Source organism: Pavona decussata, unplaced genomic scaffold (genome assembly GCF_977016875.1).
Source record: "Pavona decussata unplaced genomic scaffold, jaPavDecu1.1 SCAFFOLD_366, whole genome shotgun sequence".
Classification (NCBI taxonomy): Eukaryota; Metazoa; Cnidaria; class Anthozoa; order Scleractinia; family Agariciidae; genus Pavona; species Pavona decussata.
In genome coordinates this window covers 138,184-152,575 of record NW_028145742.1, presented here as the reverse complement: position 1 = coordinate 152,575, position 14,392 = coordinate 138,184, and the positions used below count along the sequence as shown (strand labels likewise).

Genomic DNA, 14,392 nt, shown 5'->3' with positions numbered 1-14,392 from the left:
GAAAGTATCAATCTTACTGAAATGTCTTTCACACAACTTCTTCAAGAAGTATTCCTTGACTAGCATAATAATAATAATAATAATAATAATAATAATAATAATAATAATAATAACAATAAATTATATTAAAAAGTTTGCATCACAGCACAGTGCAAATTGTAAGAAAACTTGAACCCTAGAATTTATTGTATATTATTATAATTGTTATTATTATTATTATTGTTATTATTATTATTTTGCGGTAAAAATTTACTGGTATTCTAGTTTCTTATTCAGAATAATTTTACTCATATCAAAGTGTAAAGAAAATTATTTTCATGGTGTACAGCAAAAGCAACCCATACCCTAACCCTGCATGCCTCTTAAAAAGGAAAAAGCTGTTAATGGTTTATTGAATGTACAATATATATATATTTTTACATATTCAAAGGATAATGACTAGTAAGAATGGATTATCCAACTAAGATTTCCCTAGACATCTGTTGTTTTTTTTGTGTGTGCATTCACTACCATAATTAGTTTTTCCAAGTGTGAAAGTTTGATCACTTAGAAATGCAGCCTTAAGAGTACACTAGATGCCCCGAAGAAATCTGATTTTGGAGTATCCATGCACCCTACCCATTTTAAAGGGCAAGAACATTAAACGTTTAACAACTCTGCAGATGAAGTAATGGGCATGGGTTGATTAGATGTACAAGAACGATCACATCAAACTACATGACAGTGACCCTAAATAGTTTTTGATACTTTGAGAAAGTGAGCTTATAATCACACTTTCAAGCAATGTACAGAGTTTAAAGCAAGCAATGGGGTAACTGAGGAGACGTTCCCCTGTTCTCCCCTCACAGCTCAGCTGGTTTGCTTGAAAGGGTATGCTAGCAGTCAATCAAAGGTAATTAACCACAAAGTAATTCTACTCCAGAATGTGGAAGCAATACAAATTCTAACATGGTATATATTAATGGTATATATGACATGCACTCTTCTTTTTGTAAAAAATATGGTAAATTAAAAGTATTAGTCCTAATTTGAATTCAAAACTAAGATCCTAATTTGAAACAGTCTGTTCTTTACTCATTTGCCGTTCAGCAAAGTCGTCCAAAGCTTTCCTCACATTTTCTCTTGTTATCATCGCTTGAGCTTTTTCTTTTAATTGTTGTTCTTTTTCCTAGTGAAGAAAACAAAATAAAGTCCTGTTGAGTGGAAGATTTATAATTGACTATTGAATTCATTATTTTATTTGGTGAATAATTTACAAGAAAAGACACTTTTTCTGCCCATCTATAACAAAGATTTAACAAAATTTATTGTTATTAAAATATTTTTCATGATAATAATAATGATTTTAAAATGACAATTAACAAAAAAATGTTACATGGCATTTGGTTAATTTTCCTATTAAAATGTTTCTCAAAATTGATCTTGATAATAATGATGACAATCATAGTAATAATAATAATAATAATAATAATAATAATAATAATAATAATAATAATAATAATAATAATAGGACGGCACTCCTAGAATCAATGCACAACCTACTCAAAGTGCTATCCATCAAGTAAATAATTATGAGGAAAAAAATATCCCTTGAGAGCTTAAGAGAGAGTAACAATAACAATAATCTTAAATAATAATAATAATAGTAAAAGAATAATAACAGTAAAAGAATAAAAGTAATAATAGAGTGTTTTCACATGACGTCACGGCGGCCATGTTGGTGTCCCAAAACAAAGAAATGGCGGCCATGTTGGTGTCCCAAACTAAACCTCTGGGAATTGAACTCGATTTTTATGCAAATACTTTCTTTTGTTTCAGTTAACCAATATGGCCGGTTAAGTCACGTGAATGAAAACGCTCTATAACAAAAGAAATAAGAAAATGCACCATAACAAAAATTAATTAACATTTGATAATTATTACTGTTTACCTTCCTTCTTTCGTCTGCATTCTTAAGTTTTTCGTCAATCTCCTCTTTCGTTCTTCTTGAGCTCTTCTTTTTTCGTTTTTCCAGTTTTCTCAGATGTTGAGGTTTTTTTTTCATATTTCCAGTTTCAGGACAAAGCATAATATCAAATCTGATTCCTCCCCTACTCTGTGGCCTCTCAGGAACCCCTCCCAGAGGTGAAAGGGCATTTATTCTATTGCGGACCTCTTCCTGTTTCTCTGAAAAGGAAACTCTTTTCTCTTTTAAGCTCTTCCGTCTCGGAACTTTGTTCCCTTCGATGAACAGCTCTGTTTGAACAAAGAAAAGAAAAATGCAATATTAGGTTTGGTGTATTTTCCACAAGGAAACTTTTTGAGTTTTGTCGGTGGATAAATTATTTTTGAGGAGTGACCAGATCACATCTGAAAACATGATAACAAGCTATTGACTTGCATTTCCGAAGGCACAAATATACTGTTTGATTTTCAAGTCTTCTTGAGTGGAAATTTTCCTTAAATAATTGCTTTAGTAGCAAGAAACTTTGTTTGAATGAACCCTCAAAAAGTAATGTTTAACATCAAAATAGGTACCCTTGACATATATTTCGTGTAATAAATGTAACCACCACCTACTCTTAAGTTTACATACACAAAGAATTTATATCGAGAAGCAACCCTGTTGTCAACAAAAACAAAGAACATAACACTTTAGAATCTATGTATGCACAGTTTATTATACGTGACCTTCGTGTTTCGCTTGATTGCTGTATAACAAAGAAGGCAACTTTAGCTTTCGCAATTTTGTTGTCCATGCAACCGAGTCCGACGCTAGCCCTTGCATGCACGTTTTCACGAGAACCAAGCAAATTCGTTTTGTAATTAAATTATCCGCTTATCTCAACAAACATTAAACGCAAACAAACCTGGAGTGGGAGGTCTATCTTCCGCCAACACAATTTTCTGTTTTTCTGACGCAGATCTCTCTGATATGATATTAGGATCATCCTCAAGTTCTCCTAAGCCGCTGTCTGTCGTTCGCGTGGACTTTGCTGAGCTCTCGCGATCAGATCTTCCAGAATCCGAGTTCGAATTTAAGCTACATTGGCTTCCGTGCAAGCTGTCCGCTGATCGCTGTTTTACTTGAATATGTTTCCCTGTTGTGGTTCCCTCCGCTTCAATTTTAAGTTCTTGAGATTTGTTATCTTCTTGAGATGATCTTGAATTTTCTTTCATCTTCCTCTCTGTCGGCATCGGCACAACAACCTCGGACGCTTTCGAAGCTGAACAACCCATGTTTGAGCATAAGCTAAAAGGTAAGGAAAGTATCATGTCAAATTGTTCGAGCTTTGGAACGAAAATATTCGAATCTTACTCATTACTAAGCTTTTTACTACCATCACTTTATCGTTATAACAAACTTATCTTACCTGAAATAAGCGAAGGGAAGACAATAAAAATATAAAGAAGAAAGAAGAGCGATGGACTTGCTCAAGCAACTCAGACGATAGTGATAATTTGATTTGGCCTAAAGCTAAATCCCAAATTTATTCACTTTAGCCCGGTTGCTAGAACAAAATATACAATTGCCATGGAAACGTTTACAAATTTTCGGGTTGCTAGGGAAGGGCAATTGCTGGTATGTACTTTAAGTAGGGTTATTAAAGTGTATCATAATTATATGATGTATTGCCATAGATACCCTTACATAGCCATGTATAGCCGTGTATTGCCATGTATAGCCATGCATTGCCATGTATAGCCATGTATTGCCATGTATAGCCGTGTATTGCCGTGTATAGCCATGTATAGCCGTGTATTGCCATGTATAGCCATGTATAGCCGTGTATTGCCATGTATTGCCATGTATAGCCATGTATAGCCATGTATTGCCCTGTATAGCCGTGTATAGCCATGTATAGCCGTGTATAGCCGTGTATTGCCATGTATAGCCATGTACAACCGTGTATAGCCATGTATTGCCATGTATACCCATGTATAGCCATCTATTGCCATGTAGAGCCGTGTATTGCCATGTATAGCCATGTATAGCCGTGTATTGCCATGTATAGCCGTCTATAGCCTTGTATTGACATGTATAGCCATGTATTGCCATGTATAGTCTTGTATAGCCGTGTATTGCCATGTATAGTCATGTATAGCCATGTATTGCCATCTATAGCCGTGTATAGCCATGTATTGCCATCTATAGCCATGTATAGCTGTATATTGCCATGTATAGCCATGTATAGCCATGTATAGCCGTGTATTGCCATGTATTGCCATGTATAGCCATGTATAGCCATGTATTGCCATCTATAGCCGTGTATAGCCATGTATTGCCATGTATAGCCATGTATTGCCATGTATAGCTGTATATTGCCATGTATAGCCATGTATAGCCATGTATAGCCGTGTATTGCCATGTATTGCCATGTATAGCCATGTATAGCCATGTATTGCCATGTATAGCCGTGTATAGCCATGTATAGCCGTGTATAGCCGTGTATTGCCATGTATAGCCATGTACAACCGTGTATAGCCATGTATTGCCATGTATAGCCATCTATTGCCATCTGTTGCCATGTATTGCCATGTATAGCCGTCTATAGCCTTGTATTGACATGTATAGCCATGTATTGCCATGTATAGTCTTGTATAGCCGTGTATTGCCATGTATAGCCATGTATAGCCATGTATTGCCATCTATAGCCGTGTATAGCCATGTATTGCCATGTATAGCCATGTATTGCCATGTATAGCTGTGTATTGCCATGTATAGCCATGTATAGCCGTGTATTGCTATGTATAGCTGTGTATTGCCATGTATAGCCATGTATAGCCGTGTATAGCCGTGTATTGCCATCTATAGCCGTGTATAGCCATGTATAGCCATGTATTGCCATCTATAGCCGTGTATAGCCATGTATTGACCTGTATAGCCATGTATTGCCATGTTTAGCCGTGTATAGCCACGTATAGCCGTGTATAGCCATGTATAGCCGTGTATTGCCATGTATAGCCATGTATTGACCTGTATAGCCATGTATTGCCATGTTTAGCCGTGTATAGCCACGTATAGCCGTGTATAGCCATGTATAGCCGTGTATTGCCATGTATAGCCATGTATGGCCATGTATAGCCGTGTATAACCATGTATAGCCGTGTATAGCCATGCATGAATAGCAATGTGTTGCCATGTATAGCCATGTATAGCCATGTATAGCCATGTATAGCCGTGTATAGCCACGTATAGCGATGTACTGCCAGGTATAACCGTGTATAGCCATGTATTGCCATGTATAGCCATGTATAACCGTGTATGGCCACGTATAGTCGTGTATTGCCATTTATAGGCATGTGTTGCCATGTATAGCCGTGTATAGCCGTGTATAGACGTGTATAGCCGTGTATAGACGTGTATAGCCGTGTATGGCCATGTATAGCCATGTATTCCCATGTATTGCCATGTTTAGCCATGTATAACCGTGTATAGCCATATATTGCCATGTATTGCCATGTAATGCCATGTATAGCCGTGTGTAGCCATGTATAGCCGTGTATTGTCATGTATAGCCGTGTATAGCCGTGTATAGACGTGTATAGTCGTGTATAGACGTGTATAGCCGTGTATGGCCATGTATAGCCATGTATTCCCATGTATTGCCATGTTTAGCCATGTATAACCGTGTATAGCCATGTATAGTCGTATATAATCATGTATTGCCACGTACTGCCATGTATTGCCATGTATAGCCATGTATAGCCGTGTATAGCCGTGTACTGTCATGTATTGCCATGTATAGCCGTGTATAGTCATGTATTACCATGTATAGCCATCTATAGCCGTGTATAGCCATGTATTGCCATGTATAGCCATGTATAACCGTGTATGGCCACGTATAGCCGTGTATTGCCATTTATATGCATGTGTTGCCATGTACAGCCGTGGAAAGGCATGTATAGCCGTGTATAGCCATGTACTGTCATGTATTGCCATGTATAGCCGTGTATAGTCATGTATTGCTCTGTATAGCCATGTATTACCATGTATAGCCATCTATAGCCGTGTATAGCCATGTGTTGCCATGTATAGCCGTGTATTGCCATTTATAGCCATGTATAGCCGTGTATAGCCGTGTATTGCCATGTATAGCCATGTATTACCATTTATAGCCTTGTATAGCCATGTATAGCCATGTATTGCCATCTATAGCCGTGTATAGCCATGTATTGACATGTATAGCCTTGTATTGCCATGTATAGCCGTGTATAGCCATGTATAGTCATGTATAGCCGTGTATAGCCATGTATAGCCGTGTATAGCCATGTATAGCCGTGTATTGCCATGTATAGCCATGTATAGCCGTGTATAGCCATGTATGGCAGTGTATAGCCGTGTACTGTCTTGTATTGCCATCTATAGCCGTGTATAGTCATGTATTGCTATGTATAGCCATGTATTACCATGTATAGCCATGTATAGCCGTGTATAGCCGAGAGCCATGTATAGCCATGTATTACCATGTATTGCTATGTATAGCCATGTATAACCGTGTATAGCCATATATAGCCGTGTTAGTCATGTATTGCAAAGTATAGCCATGTATAGCCGTGTATGGCCGTGAGCCATGTAAAGCCATGTATTACCATGTATTGCCATGTATAGCCATGCATATTCTTGTATAGCCATGCATAGCCACGTATAGCCATGTATAGCCGTATATAGGCACGTATAGCCATGTATCAGATCATGTATAGCCGTGTATAGCCATGGATAACCATGGATAGCCATGTATTTCCATGTATTGCCATGCATAGTCATGTGTAGCCATGTATAGTTAGTATATTTGTGTTGGCTGTAAGATAGAGTACTGCTTAGATTGTTAGTTAGTTTATTAAAATTAAATCTTTTAAGTTTTTTCGTTAGAATCTTAAGCAAAGTAGTTTTCAGTTATTTCTTTTTCTCCTTTTTCTGTGAATCGAGATAACCAGGGTTTCTTTCTACAGTTTAGGTAACGTACCAGACGAAAGCGGGTTATTGAAGATGTTACATACTGATGGAGCCAGTTCTGAGGCGCTTCCGACCAGGACACGAGTAGGCAGACCGTTAGGGCCAAGTTTGTTTGTTTGTTTTTTTTTTTGAAAGCCGTTCTGGGAACGTTTTCCGAAGATTATGGCAAGAGGACTATTTCGATTATTTTGCTGTTTGTTATCTTGCATAAGTACTCCCGACCATTTAGGCATCTATCTTGAGTAAGGCCTGTTAGATTAAAGCCATGTATCGCCATTTAAAGCCGTGTATCACCATCATGATTTCCATGTAAGCCATGTATCGCTATGTGTTTCCATGTTAAGCCAATTATTACCATGTATTCCTATTTAAAACCACGTATCGCCATGTATTAACACGTATAAAGGGGTTTGTTTCAATCTCTAGAAATTGTCATGCGGTGCTGCGTCAGTTGGGTAGTGAAACACGATAATTTGGTTTAATGTACTTTAAGGTTGCCGTATACCTTCAGATGTGTCTAGCGTCTACGATGTAGGGACACGCCGCAGGTCTACGTGTGTTTTTTGGAATGTTCAGGAAGATTAAAATGTCGAGCGCTGGTTTGGGGATCTCTTTGTCATCTTTTTCAACATCGCGAAGTTGTTCTTGGAATCTGCCGCCTAGTCGTCTTCCTTTGTCGCCTGGGGAAATTCATGCACCTTCTAGGATAGCTCTGCTAACTGCAGGCTACAAAGGCCTTTTTTTTCAGTAACATCGGAAGTATAACATATCTGTAAAATGGAGTTCCTTAAAAGTCTTAAAAGCCGGATAACAGGAAAAACGAGCTAGACGTTTTTAAATTTGATCATTTATTAAAACATAACGCTTTGTTTAGGCTCATGATAAGTGTAATTTGCAGGCAGATCACATACATAAAACACAAAACACAAAAATACCACTAAAATTCTGCCCCCCCCCCCCCCCCGACTAATCTCACGCTACAATTGAATGAATGAATGAATGAATGAATGAATGAATGAATGAATGAATGAATGAATGAATGAATGAATGAATGAATGAATGAATGAATGAATGAATGAATGAATGAATGAATGAATGAATGAATAACTTTATTTAAACACGGTCATCTCATCAGGACTTATCAAAAATATTTCTATGTTAAACTAAAACTACAATCATGCATTGAAATTATCATTACAAAACCTATTTAGACTAGGAGACTGCTTTACATAAGTGCCGTGTAGACAGATTTTTTGAAGTGTTGTTTGCACCCAGCCCTGAAGGCCCCAAGAGAAGTTGCCTGCCAATTAAGTATTCAGGAATTATTCCGATAAAGATCTCCCTCTGCCTCCTCCTCTCCTAATTGACTTAAGTTCATGGTAAGATAACATTACAATGACCTCTGGTTATAACTGCACAGTAAAACTCTGAAACTGTGTAGGAGGGCCTGTGGCTCACTGTATATTGACCTTTATTGAAAATGTTACGATATGGTTTTAGAGACTGTTTCCATTTCATATTGTTTTTTTTATGTTGTTATGTTTCTGAATACTTAATAGGCATGAGATGATTAGTGAAGATAATGACTGATTAAAGAATGACGTTCATTTCATTACATCTTGGCTTCATTTTCCCTTCCAGATATCAACCGAAATAACTTTGAAGCGCAAAACATATTCCGACAACTACCCCTCCCATGGATAAGCCCATACACAACTGCGAATGACTAGGGGCCAATTTCTAGAAACCACCGAAACTTTCGGGTCTATTTAGAGGGCAATAATTTCCTACGTATCTCAAATAACGAAGGCATTTCCAGGCATAACATTTTGCAACAAGTTTCCCCTTTTCCATTTTGAAATCATAGTAAAAGGTTTGCTTTATAGAATAAGCGGATCGCAGTTTTAGAAATGGCTTTTCGGGTATGAAAAGGTATCGAGATGTCTGCAAGCAGGATAGTTCTTTCATTTCGTCTTTAAAACGTTTTTTCCTTGCTATCAACGTACAAAGAGAATTTCTGCGTAAATTTTAATTCTATAATGCCAAAAAAGAAAAAAAAAAGAAACAGTGTAAATTCTTCTTGACATCTCCTCCATAAACCTCATGTTTCAATAGTATATTTCCTGGTTGAGCTAAGCCTCTGTTTTTCAACGAAGGTAAGTGCGAAGCCTTTGTCATAAAAACTCATTTTCACAACCAAGGCTTAGCATCTCACTTCGTTTTGAAAGTGAGGGTATTTGGAAACGGAAATCACTTACTGGAAATGGGAAGAGTCTGAGTAGATTCCGTATCAGTCTGAAATCATAGCCAATATATCATAGCCAATCAAATGCATTTTTATAATAATGCTTAAGAATTTAATTGTTTTACGGAATGGAATTAAAAAAATCGACGTACTCATTGTTAGGCAATCTAACAGGAAACATTACTCAAGATAGATGCCTTGATGGTCCGGAGTACTTATGCAACATAACAAATTGCAAAATAATCGTTTTGCCATAATCTTCGGATAACGTTCCCAGAACGGCTTTCAAAAAAAAAAAAATTGGCCCTAACGGTCTGCCTACTCGTGTCCTGGTCGAATGGGCCTCAGAACTGGCTCCATCAGTGTGTAGGATCTTTAATAACCCACTGGTACGTCTGGCCTGGTACGTTACCTAAACTGTAGAAAGAAACCATGGTTATCTCGATTCACAGAAAAAGGAGAAAAAGAAATAACTGAAAGCTACTTTGCTTTAGATTATAACGAAACAAACTTAAAAGATTTATATTAATTTTAATAAACTAACTAACAATCTAAGCAGTACTCTATCTTACCGCCAATACAAATATACTTACTGGCCGATCGGCTAAAAGTGACAATACATTGCTATACACGGCTATCTATAGCTATTCATGGCTATACACAGCTATACATGGCTACACATGACTATGCATGGCCTTGGCAATACATGGAAATACATGGCTACCCATGGCTATCAAATTCAGTTCAATTAAATTGCTATACACGGCTATACCATCCATGGCTATACACGCCTGTACATGGCAATACACGACTACACATAGCAATAGATGGCAATACTTGGTTATAGATGGCCATACATGGCTATACACGGCTATATATGGCCATACACGGCTATATATGCCAATACATGGCTATACATGGCAATACACGGCTGTACATGGCTAGACATGGCAATACATGGCTATACACAACAATACATGGCTGCACATGGCTATACATGGCAATACATGGCTATACATGGCAATACACAGCTGTACATTGCTACACACGGCTATACCTGGCTATACGCGGCTATACATGGCAATACACGACTGTACATGGCTACACATGGCTATACATGGCTATACACGGCTATACATGGCTATACATGGGGTATACATGGCTATACATGGTAAAACATGGCTATACATAGCAATACATGACTATACACGGCTATACATGGCAATACGTGTCAATACATGGCTACACATGGCTATACATTGCAATACATGGCAATACATGGCTATACACGGCTATACACGGCTACACATGGCCATACATGGCTATAAATGGCTATACATGGCTATACATGGCAATGCATGGTAATACATGGCAGTACATGGCAATAAATGACTATACACGGCTATACACGGTTATACACGGCTATACACGGCCATACACGGTTATACATGGCTATACATGGCTATACATGCCTATACACGGCTATACATGGCAATACATGGCTATACACGGCTATACACGGCTGTACATGGCAATACATGGCTACACATAGCAATAGATGGCAATACTTGGTTATAGATGGCCATACATGGCTATACACGGCTATACATGGCCATACACGGCTATATATGCCAATACATGGCTATACATGGCAATAGACGGCTGTACATGGCTAGACATGGCATTACATGGCTATACACAACAATTAACATTGCTGCACATGGCTATACATGGCAATACATGGCTATTTATGGCAATACACGGCTATACATTGCTACACATGGCTATACGCGGCTATACATGGTTATACATGGCAATACACGGCTGTACATGGCTACACATGGCTATACATGGCTATACACGGCTATACATGGCAATACCTGGCTATACATGGCAATACATGGCTATACATGGCAATACATGGCTACACATGGCAATACATGGCAATACATGGCTATACACGGCAATACACGGCTATACACGGCTACACATGGCTATACATGCCTATACACGGCTATACATGGCAATACATGGCTATACACGGCTATACACGGCTGTACATGGCAATACATGGCTACACATAGCAATAGATGGCAATACTTGGTTATAGATGGCTATACATGGCTATACACGGCTATACATGGCCATACACGGCTATATATGCCAATACATGGCTATACATGGCAATACACGGCTGTACATGGTTAGACATGGCAATACATGGCTATACATAACAATACATGGCTACACATGGCTATACATGGCAATACATGGCAATACATGGCTATACATGGCTATACACGGCTATACATGGCAATACATGGCTATACATGGCTATTCATGGCAATACATGGCTATACATGGCAATACATGGCTACACATGGCAATACATGGCAATACATGGCTATACATGGCAATACTTGGCAATACATGGCTATACATGGCTATACACGGCTATATATGGCAATACATGGCTATACACGGCTATACATGGCAATACGTGTCAATACATGGCTATACATGGCTACACATGGCTATACATTGCAATACATGGCAATACATGGCCATACACGGCTATACACGGCTACACATGGCTATACATGGCTATAAATGGCTATACATGGCTATACATGGCAATGCATGGCAATACATGGCAGTACATGGCAATAAATGACTATACACGGCTATACACGGCCATACACGGTTATACATGGCTATACATGGCTATACATGCCTATACACGGCTATACATGGCAATACATGGCTATACACTGCTATACATGGCTGTACATGGCCATACATGGCTACACATAGCAATAGATGGCAATACTTGGTTTTAAATGGCTATACATGGCTTTACACGGCTATACATAGCCATACACGGCTATATATGCCAATACATGGTTATACATGGCAATACTTGGCAATACATGGCTATACACGGCTATATATGGCAATACATGGCTATACACGGCTATACATTGCAATACGTGTCAATACATGGCTATACATGGCTATACATTGCAATACATGGCAATACATGGCTATACACGGCTATACACGGCTACACATGGCTATACATGGCAATAAATGGCTATAAATGGCTATACATGGCAATGCATGGCAATACATGGCAGTACATGGCAATAAATGACTATACACGGCTATACACGGCTATACACGGCCATACGTGGCTATACATGGCTATACATGGCGTTACATGCCTATACACGACTATACATGGCAATACATGGCTATACACGGCTATACACGGCTGTACATGGCCATACACGGCTATATTAATGCCACTACATGGCTATACATGGCTATACATGGCAATACATGGCTATACATGGCTAGACATGGCAATACATGGCTATACACAACAATACATGGCTACACATGGCTATACATGGCAATACATGGCTATACATGGCTATACACGGCTATACATGGCAATACATGGCTATACATGGCAATACATGGCTATACATGGCAATACATGGCTATACATGGCAATACTTGGCAATACTTGGCTATACATGGCTATACATGGCAATACTTGGCAAAACATGGCTATACACGGCTATATATGGCAATACATGGCTATAAATGCCTATATATGCCAATACATGGCTATACATGGCAATACACGGCTGTACATGGTTAGACATGGCAATACATGGCTATACATAACAATACATGGCTACACATGGCTATACATGGCAATACATGGCAATACATGGCTATACATGGCTATACACGGCTATACATGGCAATACATGGCTATACATGGCTATTCATGGCAATACATGGCTATACATGGCAATACATGGCTACACATGGCAATACATGGCAATACATGGCAATACTTGGCAATACATGGCTATACATGGCTATACACAGCTATATATGGCAATACATGGCTATACACGGCTATACATGGCAATACGTGTCAATACATGGCTATACATGGCTACACATGGCTATACATTTTAATACATGGCAATACATGGCCATACACGGCTATACACGGCTACACATGGCTATACATGGCTATAAATGGCTATACATGGCTATACATGGCAATGCATGGCAATACATGGCAGTACATGGCAATAAATGACTATACACGGCTATACACGGCCATACACGGTTATACATGGCTATACATGGCTATACATGCCTATACACGGCTATACATGGCAATACATGGCTATACACTGCTATACATGGCTGTACATCGCCATACATGGCTACACATAGCAATAGATGGCAATACTTGGTTTTAAATGGCTATACATGGCTATACACGGCTATACATGGCCATACACGGCTATATATGCCAATACATGGTTATACATGGCAATACTTGGCAATACATGGCTATACACGGCTATATATGGCAATACATGGCTATACACGGCTATACATTGCAATACGTGTCAATACATGGCTATACATGGCTATACATTGCAATACATGGCAATACATGGCTATACACGGCTATACACGGCTACACATGGCTCTACATGGCAATAAATGGCTATAAATGGCTATACATGGCAATGCATGGCAATACATGGCAGTACATGGCAATAAATGACTATACACGGCTATACACGGCTATACACGGCCATACGTGGCTATACATGGCTATACATGGCTTTACATGCCTATACACGACTATACATGGCAATACATGGCTATACACGGCTATACACGGCTGTACATGGCAATACATGGCTACACATAGCAACAGATGGCAATACTTGGTTATAGATGGCTATACATGGCTATACACGGCTATACATGGCCATACACGGCTATATTAATGCCACTACATGGCTATACATGGCTATACATGGCAATACACGGCTATACATGGCTAGACATGGCAATACATGGCTATACACAACAATAAATGGCTACACATGGCTATACATGGCAATACATGGCTATACATGGCTATACACGGCTATACATGGCAATACATGGTTATACATGGCAATACATGGCTATACATGGCAATACATGGCAATACATGGCTATACATGGCAATACTTGGCAATACATGGCTATACATGGCTATACATGGCAATACTTGGCAAAACATGGCTATACACGGCTATATATGGCAATACATGGCTATAAATGGCTATATATGGCAATAAATTACCATTATAATACACTTTGCTATTTATCATAAT

General features: G+C 38.6%; 1 protein-coding gene and 1 pseudogene across 1 annotated transcript; both read right to left on the bottom strand.

The window, feature by feature from the left end:
• LOC146452514 (uncharacterized) overlaps nt 1-14,392 on the bottom strand; it is a 123,474-nt pseudogene that overhangs the window by 6,519 nt on the left and 102,563 nt on the right.
• Nucleotides 995-3,507, bottom strand: LOC146452526 (uncharacterized). The gene is made up of 4 exons (XM_085097563.1): nt 3,354-3,507; nt 2,850-3,232; nt 1,931-2,235; nt 995-1,168 (listed from the first exon to the last, which is right to left on the bottom strand). Exons 2-4 carry the CDS (start codon nt 3,217-3,219, stop codon nt 1,049-1,051), a joined length of 795 nt encoding a protein of 264 aa, XP_084953689.1. The 5' UTR covers nt 3,220-3,232; nt 3,354-3,507; the 3' UTR covers nt 995-1,048.